This window comes from Bombina bombina, chromosome 1 (assembly GCF_027579735.1).
Source record: "Bombina bombina isolate aBomBom1 chromosome 1, aBomBom1.pri, whole genome shotgun sequence".
In the NCBI taxonomy this organism is placed as follows: Eukaryota; Metazoa; Chordata; class Amphibia; order Anura; family Bombinatoridae; genus Bombina; species Bombina bombina.
Genome location: NC_069499.1, coordinates 1,022,420,164 through 1,022,436,943, shown reverse-complemented (window position 1 = coordinate 1,022,436,943; position 16,780 = coordinate 1,022,420,164). Strand labels below are relative to the sequence as shown.

The window sequence follows — 16,780 nt, the reverse complement described above, 5'->3', positions numbered from 1 at the left end:
AATCTCTACGACCGATAACAGAGAACCTTATGAAATAGACCCCGTAGAAGGAGATCACTGCATTCAATAGGCAATACTCTCCTCACATCCCTCTGACATTCACTGCACGCTGAGAGGAAAACCGGGCTCCAACTTGCTGCGGAGCGCATATCAACGTAGAATCTAGCACAAACTTACTTCACCACCTCCCTTGGAGGCAAAGTTTGTAAAACTGATTTGTGGGTGTGGTGAGGGGTGTATTTATAGGCATTTTAAGGTTTGGGAAACTTTGCCCCTCCTGGTAGGAATGTATATCCCATACGTCACTAGCTCATGGACTCTTGTTAATTACATGAAAGAAAATTGAAGTATATTGCATTTTCTTTTAACTACATATAATTGACCATTTTATATTACAATCCCAAAGTGTTTAATGCCTCTTTAAACTAGTAACTGTGCTGGAGATCGCTCTCTATTTTTCAATGAAGATGTTTATAAATAACATCAATTGACATCCTGGACTATGTTATGGAAGTAATCCTTTGTTAACTATAGCTGCTGTTTCATTGTATTATGATATATCTATACACTAATAATATACATGTAGCATTCTGTAATAATAATGAGTATCTAATTACCAATAATGATCATGCGCCACTGTATAATAATGCTCATCATTAATACACTCAAAGCACAGCAATAACAGCACACTTAACTACATACTGAGGATGGGCATTTATATTCTAATTATGAACACATTGCACTATATAACACTGATCTATACATTGATATAAATATGCCACAGTATATTATGATGATGATTATTTATACATTGATACTATAAAAAAACAACATGCTTTTCTGTATGAGTCTTCTGATCTGTGTAACAGTAAGAAGTGCCTATGTACACTGTATTGTATGATAATTATCTAAACGTATATAATGGATGCATTACTCTGAATATTAATATATGTATTAATATGAGTCTTCTGATCTGTGTAACAGTAAGAAGTGCCTATGTACACTGTATTGTATGATAAGTATCTAAACGTATATAATGGATGCATTACTCTGAATATTAATATATGTATATTATAATAATATATGTATATAGTGAAAATAAATATAATGTGCTGTATAAATATGATGGGTATCTGTCCCTGACAATGAATGATGGATTACATAATTATGCTGATTCTATACAGGAGTAGTGAGCATGCTGCTGTGTATAAATACCCTTAGGGCTAGATTTATCAGAGCCATTCTCCTTTAATTCCGTCCAAAATAGCTCATACGAACTGATCGTCATATTCATCAAAGCACTCTGCGCCTATAATTGCGCAAATCTGAAAGAAACTTATTCGCACTCAGTGTGCATTCGCCTAGGCGCACAGGCGCGCTCCTGAGTGCTACAATTTACATTAGTAATAGGCGTAACTTAACATTCCGACCTACAAATACGCCCAGTTTCTTATTTATCATTGCTTTGCGCTGATAGGGAACTGCAATTTCGGCTTCAATTGCATGTTCTATATTTCGCCATGCAGACTGAGGCGAACACCATTATAATACATGATTTTACATCTTGTGATGCAGTACTTTCATCTTTTAACTAATTTTTCAAAGGCTCAGCGCCAAGAAGAGACTGTTATTGCCAGAAATTTGCGCATCCACTGGCGCATATGGGTACCAACAGTTATATATATATATATATATACAGTATTTCGATATTTTAATATATTTATTTTTGCGATCTTAAATTATCAACGTATGTTAAAAAAAGCACAGAAACATTATATATAATATAAATATAAGCTAAATATTAACTTAAAAAACGCTTTTTTAATAATAAAAAAAATGGCGGTGTAAATATTTATAGGAATGTACTGTGATAAATAGGGAGTAAATACCGTTTCCGACAGGCAAAATTTATCATTATTACGCCCCAGCTCACCTGAGCAAAGTTACGTCTATTTTTTTGATAAATTGAGGCGCACATGTGCGCTTTTCTGGAATCGAGCTGGGGCACAGTTACAGGCGAAGCACATACAGAGTTCGCCTAGCCTTTGATAAATCTAGCCTTAAGTAGTATGTGTATTATAAAGATCCATACTTTATTATGTTGGTTAGCATTTATTTAAACATGCTGCATTGTGTACTGATGATGTATCTCTATACCATGATATTGAACACATTGTACTGTATAATGATGATGATACATATCTGTACAGTGATAATGAATACACTTATGTTAAGCATTATGCACTCTGCAATGATATAATATAGCTATACAATTGGACGAAGATGCTGCACTATATAATGATGTATCTATAAATTGATCATTTGCTCACTGCCTTCTACAATACATTGATTATTTAAACAGTTACAAAGAACTCACTGCTATGTAGAAATATCATTTGTATGTATATTCTAATTATAAAGGTCCCATACTTTATTGTATAAGATAGCACTTATTTAAAACAAGGAATGTGCTGCACTTTGTAAAGATGATAAGTCTCTATACATTGATACTGAACACATTGTACTGTATAATGATGCTGTACAGTGCTAATGAATACACTTATAGAACACAATGCACTCTGCAATTATATAGTGTAGCTATACAATTTAATGAAGATACTTTACTATATATTAATGTATCTATAAATTGATAATGTGCTCACTGCCCTCTCCAATACTTTGCTTATGTAAACAGTTACAAAGAACTTGCTGCATTATATAATGATAAGTACATATACACTTAAAACATATTGTTGGTTTAATGATGCTACCTTTCTATCTGTACATAGAGGGGTGATGAGTCCCTATACACCGTAATAAACATGCAATACAACATTATCATATTGAACACTTTACACACTATACCGATCATGATTTTATAATACTACTTAACTTGATCTACTGCATAATTACGTGTAGTAGCTATACACTGAAAATTAACACACTGCACTGTGTAATGAAAATCATCTATACACTGATACTGGTTACACTGCACTGTACATTATATACTGACAATGATCAGGATGTAGTGTAAAAAATCTGTTCATCTAAACTCTACTTAAGGAGAATGTCGTACTGTACAACAATAATGAGCAGCAATTCACCGAACATGCTAGTCATTGTCAGAAGATCTGTGTGGATAATTACCCCAGTCACGTCATGACACTTTATTCAGCTTTCACTAGAACGCCTGCACCCCATTATCTTTCCAGCAGGGAATCTCAGGTATATAAAAGTGTGGATTTTATCCAGTGTGCACTAAAGGTATTTCTCCTGGTGGTGCATTCACAGCTAAATACACTGGAAGAGGAGCAGATTGGATGAAGCAGCTGAATAGGGACCTCTACAGAGAAAAACAGAGGACCCCAAGGCGGGACAGTGCACTCAAAGAGAAGATCCTGAAGAGGGACAAAATATACTGCTGCTGTAAATTGTGAGTAGTTCTGTATAACTTGCAGACTTTTTGCTTCAGTATCAAGCTGTACTTCAGGACTGTATTATTCTCAACCACTGCTGGACTTACATCCTGACATAAGTGAAAAGATTTCTGGATTTAAATAGTACTATTACAAATTTGTTGTGCTTCAGGTATTTATGTAGCCACACCTGGGATGGAATCTTGATGTAAGTGTAGCCATCTGTAGGGTGGGATCCTGAAACTTCTGCAGCCACCTCTGGGGTCACATTCTAACAGTAAAGTAATAACTTCTTGGGTGGTTTTCTAATATTAAACCCATCTCCTGGGTAGAATCCTTACGTTAATGCAGCCATCTCTGAAATGGGATCCTATAACAAATGTTTTTCTTCTCAGATGAAGATGATGGACAGATCCCTTTGCCTCCTGCTGTTCCAGCTTGTATTGTGTATTCATTGTTATATCCTGCATCCCAACAACAGGTATGGAGCACCCCCTTAGTAATAAACCCTTCAATTAATATAGATAACAGCTTTCCCTATTTACTTGAAAAAACAAGCTCTTTCTGGAGGGCACACATACAGGTAGATGAAGTGGGTAAATATAAGTTAGTAGATAAGTAAAAGGGGTGCATGGGAAGGAAAAAGTAACAAGATACAGTAGATGAAGATAGAGATACAATGCAGTGTGTGTGTGTGTAGTAGATATAAAGTAGATACAGAAGATGTCCAGATTTCAGGTTAATATGGGGGCACTGGACATACATAAGATAAAGTTGTATATATGTAATAGAATGGAGATAAGCAATGGATATTCTGAGTTTGAAAAGTCATAATAAAGGATACAATGAGAGGTTGCGACAGAAATTAGGTATGCAGAAGCACATAGATGGGTTAGATGAGAGGGAAAGAAACAGAGGTTAGGTAGGAGAAAGCAGCATGGGCAAAGCTTGACAGGGGATAGAGGGATATGAAGAGACCTTACATATGAAGGAAAGGAGACCTGGTATTTAGAGAGGAGTGGCACAGTGGTAATAATGAATGAGGTTATCTAGGAGGCAAAGATAAAAGGACTGCATAGAGAGTCTGAGATAAGTATAGAAAGGAGATTTGTAGACAGAACTTTGAGAAGAGAAATAAAGTGATTTGAAAGAAGCAGTAGCATTGAGGGAGGGACAAAGAGATTAGATAGGAAACAGTGTTACATATAGAAGTTATGTGAGGGAGACATGATAATAGATATTATATAGGATGTAAAGTCAGAATTGTTAACATGAGGATATAGATAGTGTGTATAAGGGATAGCTCCATGTAAAGTTTACATGGGTGAGAGAACTCAGACTGGCAGTTATGCAGGACACAAACGTGTAGATAGGAGTGTGTATACATAGACGATATATACTGAACAGGCAAGCCCACATTATTTTTCTGCCTTCAGGCCACATTTTCCATTTTTATTTGCACTATGCTGAGGAATAGCAAGGGGATGCACTACAATTCAACACTATATTGATATCTGATGTTTTTTCTAGCTAAACACGTATATGTCTGTAAAAATTCAGTTCCATACATCAAAATGTTGGACAACACAGTTACAGAGGATACTGAATCAAGCTGGCCACTTAAATGCACCCGTGCAATTTTTTCTTGAGAGGGACTGAAATGCAATTCCTTGATGGCAGGATGCGAGCTAAGAGTGCTCTCTGAGGAGTGGGGTCATTGACCTCCTTTTGATGATCTTCACCCCTCTCCATCTCCACCTTGTTGTAAGGAGCATAACATCATCCTTTCATCTTAATCCTCAGAGCAGACACACAACCAACTTTTAAAACCCATATTCAAGTTATGTACAGTTAGAGATAAAGTTGTATAACGCAATATATTTTCTAGGAAGAGGATCTGATTAGCAATAGAAGATGTAGTGAAAGGTTATATGGAGAAATTAAAGGGAGCGACAGACAGTATAGGAAATTGGTATATGAAACGATTAGTTATTTTGTGGTTTATGTAGATTTTTTTTATAGAACAAAAGGAGGTATAGAGTATTTACACTGGGAAATAGGATTACATAAAACGTTTATAAAGAGAAACCGGAGTAATGTAAGGTTGTTTCAACAATAGCAATAAATAATGCATTTGAAAATAATAAAGTGCTTTATGAATAGTATCTTTTCTTACATACAATGGTATTATTTGCTTGGACCTTGAAGGATTTAATACAAGCGCTTTTTTTTAAAGTATCATTTCACCCTTATTAATGAACGAAAACCAGGGATACACGTGATGTGGCATCTTATCAGATTTATTGTGTCCTGTATTTAACAGAGACATGAACTTACAAGCCTCGGATGGAAACGCCATTCAAAGCCAAGACTTGTCCATGAATGAAGGAGACTTTGGTAGAGGAATGTCTGACAACAGGTGTGCTTCAAAATCTCTAGCCATACAGGGGTATTTACATGAGCTTGTACTTCTAAATACAGATTATTAATTGCTTGTTATCCCCTTTTCCAGGATGGAAAGACATGTGGATGCAATATTTACCAACACCTACAGAAAGTTCCTGGGACAGATTTCAGCAAGGAGGTACCTGCAGAACATGATGGGGAAGAGACTAGGGTAAGTAGGTAAGCACTGTATTCTGGCAATTCCACCTATTTCTGATCAGTCAGAGAATCTAGGAGCAATTATTTGGCTAACAGCATGCTTTACAAAAGGCCAGCAACAGGACCACTTCTATCAGTGCTGTGGTATGAGATATTGATATGGGAAACCCTGTTTAAGGACCGAAGACTTAGTATTTTAATAGCTTGTGTGCATTTATTGTACTCACCACCATTAAGGCTGTGTTTTTTGGTTTACAAAAGTGATGTGTATACCATTTAGATTGGTTTTAGAAATATCTGAGGACAGTGCCAACAGGCAGAGATATTGCACGAGAACATGCTAAAATCACATGTAAAAAGATACAGCCTTTTTTTGTCCCCTTGAAACATGTGAACCTGTATAATATGCTTTACAGACCAGCGTTCTCCACAGAAAATATTGCCAGTCAGGTGGCATTATGTAATAGGCGAGTGGTGGAAGTGTTATACTTTGCAATATAATTTTGTTATTTAAGCTATCCCAAGAAAAAACTAATTGCATAATTTAACATAACTTGATTTAATAATTGTGCAAAAAACATTGACAAAAATTAAGACTAATTTAGTTTAATATTTGCTTAAATTTTAGCTGGGTGGTCAGTAAAGTCAGCCAGGTGGTGTGTCATTAAAAAGTTACTGGGGACATCACTGCATACATAGTATTATCATTTATGTCTCACACTACTGCCGATACAGGAAAAAACACCATTACTATTAGCTCTTCCCATTTGCGTATTCCTTGTGTATAGGTTTTGTTTTTAATCATACACATTTGAGTATGTATGGTTGAACAAAGGAAACAGTGACTAACATTTCTTTCTAGCACAATACAAGAAAAATTGTTAACACTATTGTAGTTGAGTAAATATGTGAGGAAGATTTTAGATGGCTACAGTATTTAAATAAGCACAATTCATATGCGCTGTTCTTCCTTTATACAGTATTACTCCAAACTGGAATGAAGAAGAGCCTTTAAATCCTTCGTTGTAACCATGTGCCCAGAATAGAGATGGGCGAGCAGTGTCCACAACATAGCAGCTGCAATGTGTCCAGTCTTCAGAAGTACTGCAATTTCTCAGTCCTCAAGCTGGCAGAGTGCCCTGTAGTGCATACCCTTGATGGTGAAACAGATTACTCGTTTGTTTAGTATAGCAAACACGTACGCAACATCTGAAACACACTGCTGTGCCATTTATCCGTATTCATTATGAAGAAAATGCAAAATGTTTGTTTGATGAAAATAAAAAAAAGTTCTAAAAATGAAATGTTTGTTGGTGTCTTGCAGGAGAGGTTTAAAAGGCCAAGCACATCATGGGCATCGCAGAGAGGCTGTTAGGGATGTAGCACACTCTTAAATTTAGATTATTAGACTATACAAGGCTGCTTAAAAAAAAAAAAAAAAAACCCCATGTTGCTCCATAATAATTCCCCCACGCCTTATATAATGCATTCTACTGCTACATATTAGCCTCAGTCTAACTCATACTCTTGCTCTACTAAACTTCCCCAGCATGATCATACAAACCCTTCTAGATCTCCACCTAAACCTTTTCCATATATCCCTATATAAACCCTAAATTAGTCAATAAAAAAAACCTCTAATATTTAAATTGCTTTAGTTCCCCATCTAACTACATAGATAAAATTAAACTTTCATGATTAAGATAGAGAATGCAGTTTTACACAACTTTCCAATTTACTTCCATTAACAAAATGTGCAGTATTTTAATATTTACACTTTTTGAGTCATCAGCTTGTACTGAGCCTGAGCAAGAATTCACAGAATATACGTATATGCATTTGTGATTGGCTGATGGCTGTCACATGACATGAGTGGAAAAAGACATAACTCAGACTTGTCTGAAAAAAAATCTACTACTCAATGAAGTTCAGACTAAGTGCTATTACATTGTCTTTTTATCATGCATTTTTTACTTATGCAAGGCTACTGTATTTATTGGTCCTTTAATCTCAAGTAATGCAAACATATTGCCTCTCATATAATCAGAACAGATCACATTTAACACATAACCATACCTTACAAATTCCACATTGACCCAATGCATGAAGTGTCATTTTGTTTTCCCGTTTATAATTCAACATCATTAAAATATCCTTAACATCTCTTCTCCTCTTATAGGATAAACTTAAGTGTTTCATGCTAAAAAAAGGAAATACAATATGTATATTTAAAAAAAAAATAAAAAAAAAAAAATCATAGAAAGGAATACAACACGCCGAGGTTAAATTCCCTTGCACCTTTCATTTTATTTCCACAAGAGTTAACTCAACCAAATTACTGCTTCCCATTCTCATACTCCCAAAAGATCATGACTGTCTTCCCATACCCCTTTTCACAGTCTGCAAGTGTTCAATGTTGCACTGGTGACCAGTTCTTTGTCAGCAAGTTGGCCTCCCCAGGCAGAAAGAATAAAGTCTATGCATGTTTGTGAAGAACAAATCCACATTTAATTTGGTGCAAAGGATTGAATGACATAGCGACATGATCCTTAAGCATTCAGTGCAGAAACTGACAACTTTGGGGCAAAAAAAAAAAAGTAAAAAACAAAAATGAACAGACTGCTATTTGAACAAATGAGTGCTGACATCTTCACATCTTATTTCTTGGTCTCCATAGACTTATCTGTCCTGAAAACAAAGATAAAAAAAACAAGAAGTTGGTGAAGGTTTGGTCTGTTTATATAACTCAGTGGTCCACAAATCTCCATTCTCAAGGGTTTCCAGATTTTGGAAATCAGTTTAATTAGATATCGTCTGAAGGATCACACAAGACCCTTGAGTATGGATGTGATCACTTGTATTACAATCACACACTCTTGCAGGGTGATTATTGTGTTTAGAGGCTTACAAACCATACACTGCAAAGGGGAATTCACAAGTTCAAAGTATACACATAAAAGCATGGCGTGAATAAAGTGGTGGTGAATAAATTTAATTCAGGCCAATGAGAAGTTAAATAAAGCATTAACTATTCCATCTAAGAATGTTTTTTTAGTTTCAGAGATATAGGGGCTGAACACATCTCACTAATCCACTGCAAGTCATATTACTCCCCAAGCTCGAATGGATAATGTTTAAAGTGAGTTCTCCTTTCTCCTTTACATAGACCAGTTCAAAGTGGCAAAATGGACAATGTTAAACATGGAGATTCCAATATCCATAATTCAGTAAATATTGGGAAATGAAGACTATGAAGGAAGAGCATGGAAGTGAGAGATGGAGATTATGAGCAGCATGCAGGTTAGGGGTTAAAAACGTGATTAGGAGAGACTGTCTTACGTCACGGGTAGCCCCGGATTACCGAAGTGTTCTATACTTTGCCAACCTACTGCTCTGTTCTGCTGCAGTCCTGAAGGAAATAGGGAGGAAAGACGGAGAGAAGGACAGCAGTGAGAAAGCTCAAAGAGAGCAAAGGATAGTCTGACAAACGAGTTGTTCCCGGAACAAATGCAGATATCCCATAGCATTGCAAGAAACAGCAGTCATAAATTCACCTGTTTTTTTTTAGCATATTGCATATCATGTTTTGATCATCCTTATGGGGAAATGTCTGCTAAGGAGCATGGGTACCAAATTTGACATACCTCTTTACTGCTTTTTGAGCAAGCATTCGGTTTCCTGCCAAAAATGTGACAGTCCCAAGAATTGCCAAGTACTTCATTGTCTGGAACATATTGAGCTGTGTCCAGTATACGTACATAAGACCAAGCATTGCTACAAAAAGAAAAGCAGAAGTGAGTTATGAGTCAGAAACTTGAGTCACACCAGATAATTGTGTTAGCACTGTACTCACCTGCATGTCCCAGGTGAAAGATGAGTGTGCTCGGAGAGAAGCTGAAGTTTGAGATATTTGCACCAATCTTTAGCCACTGGAGATTAGATAAACAGTTTATTAGCAAGGGAAACCGTATAAACAAAGATTCAGTGTATGCTCTCTCGTTGGTATTGTTTTCTGAACATATGCTTTCTTCTAGAACTTAAAGGGACATGAAACTATTTTTTTCCTTCATGATTCAGCATTCAATTCTAAACAATTTTTCAAATTACTTCTATTATCTGATTTGCTTAGTTCTCTTGGCATCCTTTGATGACAAACATACCTAGGTAGGCTCGGGAGCTAGCTGCTGATTGGCAGAAGCACATATATGCCTCTTGTCATTCATTGGCTTACCTATGTGTTTAGCTAGCTCCCAGTATTGCATTGCTGCTTCTTCAAACAAAGAATTGGTTTTGCGTCTCTTTAAAGTATTATATTGTGTGAAAACTTCTATTGTATGCTCTGACATGTTCTTGGTTAAACAGACGCGATGACACTGGAGCCCAGATAAACCCTAAAGGAGGTTACCTACTAGTAGCCTTGGCTTCGCAGAGTGTTGTTTAAATCGGAATAAAGTTCACTGCACACTGACATAGAACACATGCCATCTTTATGAATATACACTCACAAAACATGGTTAACATTTCTATTTATTTTTAATAGGCTGTGCTTAGTTTAAATTGTATGGCCAAAAGTAAAAAATGTTTCTATGGTTGAGTGTTCACCCACATCTGTGGCTGGGTTAATATGTATTGTAAAAACACAACAATATTACTGTAAGAAATAATCCACAAAACAGTAACAAAGACAGCCATTGTATCCATGATACTCTGTGATATTCAGTGGTTTAAAATAGTCTCCAACAAGCTTAACAATTTACTAATCAATTAACTTACTAGCCAAAATGTGCTATGTTAAAATGACTTATTTGGAGTTTCAAATGAAAAGGAAGTGCAGGTTTGTGCACCTCCCATGGGACATATTGCTTACTGGCTGATAAGGAAACACAATAAAAGCAAAATAAAAAACACCAAGCTATTAAAAAAAGAACAATTCTGCAATACTTTTTAAAATGCCCTACTTCCGATAAAAACCACACACAAAAAAAACCCCACCCACACACCACAAGAGGGTTGCACTACTCATTTACTCACCAGAATCAAAAGCAGAAGCAGAGGAGCCAAGACCAGAGCAGTGAATGTGTTTGATACCACAGTTGGTGGTCTCTTTTCAGGTTCCCTGAACAAATGCTGTGGATAGAAGAGAGGTGATTTGGTTTTCAATCTAAGGACGGACAGCATGGCTAAGATGTGTAACAGAAGATTTATAAAACCCAGTTGACTCTTCAGAGAAAAGCTGCAGGGCTCATATTTGCAACTATGACAACAAGCATCACAGGGACACGCTGTTAAAGGGATATGAAACCAACATTTTTTCTTTCATATAGACAATACAATTATTTTAAAAAGTTTCCAATTTACTTCTATTATGAAATTTGCTTTCTGTTTATATTTGATGAAGAGAAAACTAGGTAGGTGGCGTGCACATGCTTGAAACACTAAATGACAGGAAATAGTGCTGCAATCTAGTGCTCTAGCTAATGTAAAAACATTGCTAAACTGCTGCCATATAGTACTGTGCTGCCATCCCTGCTTCTCAACAAAGGATTACAAGAAAAAAGACAATTTGCTAATAGAAGTAAATAAAAAAAAAAAAATAGTTTAAAATGATATGCTCTATCTGAATAATGAATAAAACATTTTGGGTTTTATGTACCTTTAACCCCTTAGTGACCAGATAATTTTTCAATTTCTTATCGTTAAGGACCAGGGCTATTTTTACATTTCTGCGGTGTTTGTGTTTAGCTGTAATTTTCCTCTTACTCATTTACTGTACTCACATATTATATACCGTTTTTCTCGCCATTATATGGACTTTCTAAAGATAGCATTATTTTCATCGTATCTTATAATTTACTATAATTTGTTTTTATAAAATCTTATGAATTTTTTTTTTAAAAAACCTCCACACTTTTTCTAACTTTGACCCCCAAAATCTGTTGCACATCATCAACCACCATAAAACACCAATGCTAAATAGTTTCTAAATTTTGTCTTGAGTTTAGAAATACCCAATGTTTACATGTTCTTTGCTTTTTTTGCACGTTATAGAGCAATAAGTACAAGTAGCGCTTTGCTATTTCCAAACCTTTTTTTTCTTCTTCAAAATTAGCGATAGTTACATTGTAACACTGATATCTGTCAGGAATCCCTGAATAACCCTTCACATGAATATATTTTACTTTAGTAGACAACCCAAAGTATTGATCTAGGCCCATTTTGGTATATTTCATGCCACCATTTCACCGCCAAATGCGATAAAAAAAACAAAAAAAAACATTCACTTTTTCATCAGCTTTAGGTTTCTCACTGAAATTGTTTACAAAAAGCTTGTGCAATTACGGCACAAATGGTTGTAAATGCTTCTCTGGGTTCCCCTTTGCTCAGAAATAGCAGACATATATGACTTTGGCATTGTGTTTTGGCAATTAGAAGGCCACTAAATACTGCTGTGCACCACACTTGTATAATGCCCAGCAGTGAAGGGGTTAATTAGGTAGCTTGTAGGGTTAATTTTAGCTTTAGTGTAGAGATCAGCCTCCCACCTGACACATCCCATCCCCTGATCCCTCCCTGACCCTACTCAAACAGCTCTCTTCCCTCCCCCACCCACCAAAAGGTCACCCCCAACTTAAGTACTGGCAAAAAGTCTGCCAGTATAATTTTTTTTTTTTATTATTATATATTTTCTGCAGTGTAGGATCCCCCTTACCACCCAACCTCCCTGAGCACCCTCCCCCCTCAAATAGCTCTCTAACCCTCTCCCCTCTACCTATTTGCCACAATCTTAGGTACTGGCAGCTGTCTGCCAGTTTGCTCTAAATTATTGTATTATTTAAAAAAACAAAACAAAAAAAAACATAATTTATGCTTACCTGATAAATTTATTTCTCTTGTGGTGTATCCAGTCCACGGATCATCCATTACTTGTTTGATATTCTCCTTCCCAATAGGAAGTTGCAAGAGGATCACCCACAGCAGAGCTGCTATATAGATCCTCCCCTAACTGCCATATCCAGTCATTCGACCGAAACAAGCCGAGAAAGGAGAAACCATAGGGTGCAATGGTGACTGTAGTTTAAATTAAAATTTAGACCTGCCTTAAAAAGACAGGGCGGGCCGTGGACTGGATACACCACAAGGGAAATAAATTTATCAGGTAAGCTTAAATTATGTTTTCTCTTTTAAGGTGTATCCAGTCCACGGATCATCCATTACTTGTGGAATACCAATACCAAAGCTAAAGTACACGGATGAAGGGAGGGACAAGGCAGGCTTAAATGGAAGGAACCACTGCCTGTAGAACCTCTCTCCCAAAAATAGCCTCCGAAGAAGCAAAAGTATCAAATTTGTAAAATTTTGAAAAGGTATGAAGCGAAGACCAAGTCGCCGCCTTGCAAATCTGTTCAACAGAAGCCTCATTTTTAAAGGCTCAGGTGAAAGGCACAGCTCTAGTAGAATGAGCTGTAATCCTTTCAGGGGGCTGCTGTCCAGCAGTCTCATAGGCTAAGCGTATTACGCTCCAAAGCCAAAAAGAAAGAGGTTGCCAAAGCTTTTTGACCTCTCCTCTGTCCAGAGTAAACAACAAACAGTGTAGATGTTTGGCGAAAATCTTTAGTAGCTTGTAAGTAAAACTTTAAAGCACGGACCACGTCCAGATTATGTAAAAGGCGTTCCTTCTTTAAAGAAGGATTAGGACACAATGATGGAACAACAATCTCTTGATTGATATTCTTGTTAGAAACTACCTTAGGTAAAAACCCAGGTTTTGTACGCAGAACTACTTTATCTGAATGGAAAATCAGATAAGGAGAATCACATTGTAAGGCAGATAACTCAGAGACTCTCCGAGCCGAGGAAATAGCCATCAAAAACAGAACTTTCCAAGATAAAAGTTTGACATCAATGGAATTTAGGGGTTCAAACGGAACCCTTGAAGAACTTTAAGAACCAAGTTTAAGCTCCATGGGGGAGCAACAGGTTTAAACACAGGCTTAATTCTAACCAAAGCCTGACAAAAAGCTTGAACGTCTGGAACTTCTGCCAGACGCTTGTGCAAAAGGACAGAGCAGAAATCTGTCCCTTTAAAGAACTAGCTAATAATCCTTTTTCCAAACCCTCTTGGAGAAAGGACAATATTCTAGGAATCCTAACCTTACTCCATGAGTAATTCTTGGATTCACACCAATAAAAGGTATTTACGCCATATCTTATGGTAGATTTTCCTGGTGACAGGCTTTCGTGCCTGTATAAGGGTATCAATGACTGAAAGGACCTTGTAGTAGAAGGTCTTTTCTCAGAGGCAGGGTCCATGGTGGAAAGGAGGACATGTCCACTAGGTCTGCATACCAGGTCCTGCGTGGCCACGCAGGCGTTATCAAGATCACCGATGCCCTCTCCTGTTTGATTTTGGCAATCAGTCGAGGGAGCAGAGGAAACGGTGGAAAAACATAAGCCAGGTTGAAGAACCAGGACACTGCTAGAGCATCTATCAGTGCCGCTTCTGGGTCCCTGGACCTGGATCCGTAACAAGGAAGCTTGGCGTTCTGGCGAGACGCCATGAGATCCAGTTCTGGTTTGCCCCAACGATGAACCAATAGAGCAAACACCTCCGGATGGAGTTCCCTCTCCCCCGGATGAAAAGTCTGACTACTTAGAAAATCCGACTCCCAGTTCTCTACACCTGGGATATGGATTGCTGATAGGTGGCAAGAGTGAGTCTCTGCCCAGCGAATTATCTTGGAGACTTCTAACATCGCTAGGGAACTCCTGGTTCCCCCTTGATGGTTGATGTAAGCCACAGTCGTGATGTTGTCCGACTGAAATCTGATGAACCTCAGGGTTGCTAACTGAGGCCAAGCTAGAAGAGCATTGAATGCTCTTAACTCCAGAATATTTATTGGGAGGAGTTTCTCCTCCTGAATCCATGATCCCTGAGCCTTCAGGGAATTCCAGACTGCACCCCAACCTAGAAGGCTAGCATCTGTTGTTACAATTGTCCAATCTGGCCTGCGAAAGGTCATACCTTTGGACAGATGGACCCGAGATAGCCACCAGAGAAGAGAATCTCTGGTCTCTTGATCCAGATTTAGCAGAGGGGACAAATCTGTGTAATCCCCATTCCACTGACTGAGCATGCATAGTTGCAGCGGTCTGAGATGTAGTCGCGCAAATGGCACTATGTCCATCGCCGCTACCATCAAGCCGATAACTTCCATACACTGAGCCACCGAAGGGTGCCGAATAGAATGAAGAACACGGCAAGATTTTAGAAGCTTTGATAACCTGGATTCTGTCAGGTAAATCTTCATTTTTACAGAATCTATCAGTCCCCCTAGGAAGGAGACTCTTGTGAGTGGGGATAGAGAACTCTTATCCTCGTTCACCTTCCACCCATGTGACCTGAGAAATGCCAGAACTATGTCCGTATGTGACTTGGCAATCTGAAAGCTTGACTCCTGTATCAGGATGTCGTCCAGATAAGGGGCCACTGATATACCTTGTGGTCTTAGGACCACCAGAAGCGATCCCAGAACCTTTGTAAAGATTCTTGGAGCTGTAGCTAACCCGAAGGGAAGAGCCACAAATTGGTAATGCCTGTCCAGAAAGGCAAACCTTAGGAACCGATGATGATCTTTGTGAATCGGTATGTGAAGGTAAGCATCCTTCAAATCCACTGTGGTCATGTACTGACCCTCCTGGATCATAGGTAGGATGGTCCGAATAGTTTCCATTTTGAACGATGGAACTCTGAGGAATTTGTTTAAGATCTTTAGATCCAAAATGGGTCTGAAGGTTCCCTCTTTTTTGGGAACCACAAACAGATTTGAATAAAATCCCTGTCCCTGTTCCGACTGTGGAACTGGACAGATCACTCCCATAACTAGGAGGTCTTGCACACAGCGTAAGAATGCCTCTTTCTTTATCTGGTTTACAGATAATCTCGAAAGGTGAAATCTCCCTTGAGGAGGGGAAGCTTTGAAGTCCAGAAGATATCCCTGAGATATGATCTCCAACGCCCAGGGATCCTGAACATCTCTTGCCCACGCCTGGGCGAAGAGAGAAAGTCTGCCCCCTACTAGATCCCTTACCGCATAGGGGGCCGTTCCTTCATGCTGTCTTAGAGGCAGCAGCAGGCTTACTGGCCTGCTTGCCTTTGTTCCAGGACTGGTTAGGTTTCCAGCCCGGCTTGGATTGAGCAAAAGTTCCCTCTTGTCTTGTAGCAGAGGAAGTTGATGCTGCACCTGCCTTGAAGTTTCGAAAGGCACGAAAATTAGACTGTTTGGCTTTTGATTTGACCCTGTCTTGAGGGAGGGTATGACCCTTACCTCCAGTAATGTCAGCAATAATTTCCTTCAAACCAGGCCCGAATAGGGTATGCCACTTGAAGGGAATGTTAAGTAATTTAGACTTTGAAGTCACGTCAGCTGACCAAGATTTAAGCCATAGCGCCCTACGCGCCTGGATGGTGAATCCAGAATTCTTAGCCGTTAGTTTAGTCAAATGAACAATGGCATCAGAAACAAAAGAATTAGCTAGCTTAAGTGTTCTAAGCTTGTCAAGTATTTCAGTCAATGGAGTAGCTGTCTGAAAGGCCTCTTCCAGAGACTCAAACCAGAACGCCGCAGCAGCAGTGACAGGCGCAATGCATGCAAGGGGCTGCAGGATAAAACCTTGTTGAATAAACATTTTCTTAAGGTAACCTAATTTTTTATCCATTGGATCTGAAAAAGCACAACTGTCCTCGACAGGGATAGTGGTAC

General features: G+C 38.1%; 2 protein-coding genes across 3 annotated transcripts in view; one reads left to right on the top strand and one right to left on the bottom strand.

The window, feature by feature from the left end:
* The first annotated feature begins 3,820 nt into the window (after nt 1-3,820).
* On the top strand, nt 3,821-7,084 carry GHRH (growth hormone releasing hormone). Its single transcript, XM_053716407.1, has 4 exons — nt 3,821-3,897; nt 5,740-5,835; nt 5,929-6,033; nt 7,001-7,084. Exons 1-4 carry the CDS (start codon nt 3,821-3,823, stop codon nt 7,047-7,049), a joined length of 327 nt encoding a protein of 108 aa, XP_053572382.1. The 3' UTR covers nt 7,050-7,084.
* Nucleotides 7,085-8,302: 1,218 nt separating this feature from the next.
* Nucleotides 8,303-16,780, bottom strand: part of RPN2 (ribophorin II) — a 54,385-nt gene continuing 45,907 nt past the window's right edge. The window contains exons 14-18 of one of the 2 annotated variants that reach the window (XM_053717139.1): nt 11,052-11,147; nt 9,874-9,949; nt 9,665-9,794; nt 9,360-9,429; nt 8,303-8,708 (exon numbers count right to left, since the gene is read on the bottom strand). In XM_053717139.1, coding sequence (XP_053573114.1) covers nt 9,378-9,429; nt 9,665-9,794; nt 9,874-9,949; nt 11,052-11,147 — 354 coding nt within the window. In that variant the 3' untranslated portion in view covers nt 8,303-8,708; nt 9,360-9,377. The remainder of the gene's footprint in view (nt 8,709-9,359; nt 9,430-9,664; nt 9,795-9,873; nt 9,950-11,051; nt 11,148-16,780) is intronic. The other variant, XM_053717211.1, reaches the window with a different exon arrangement.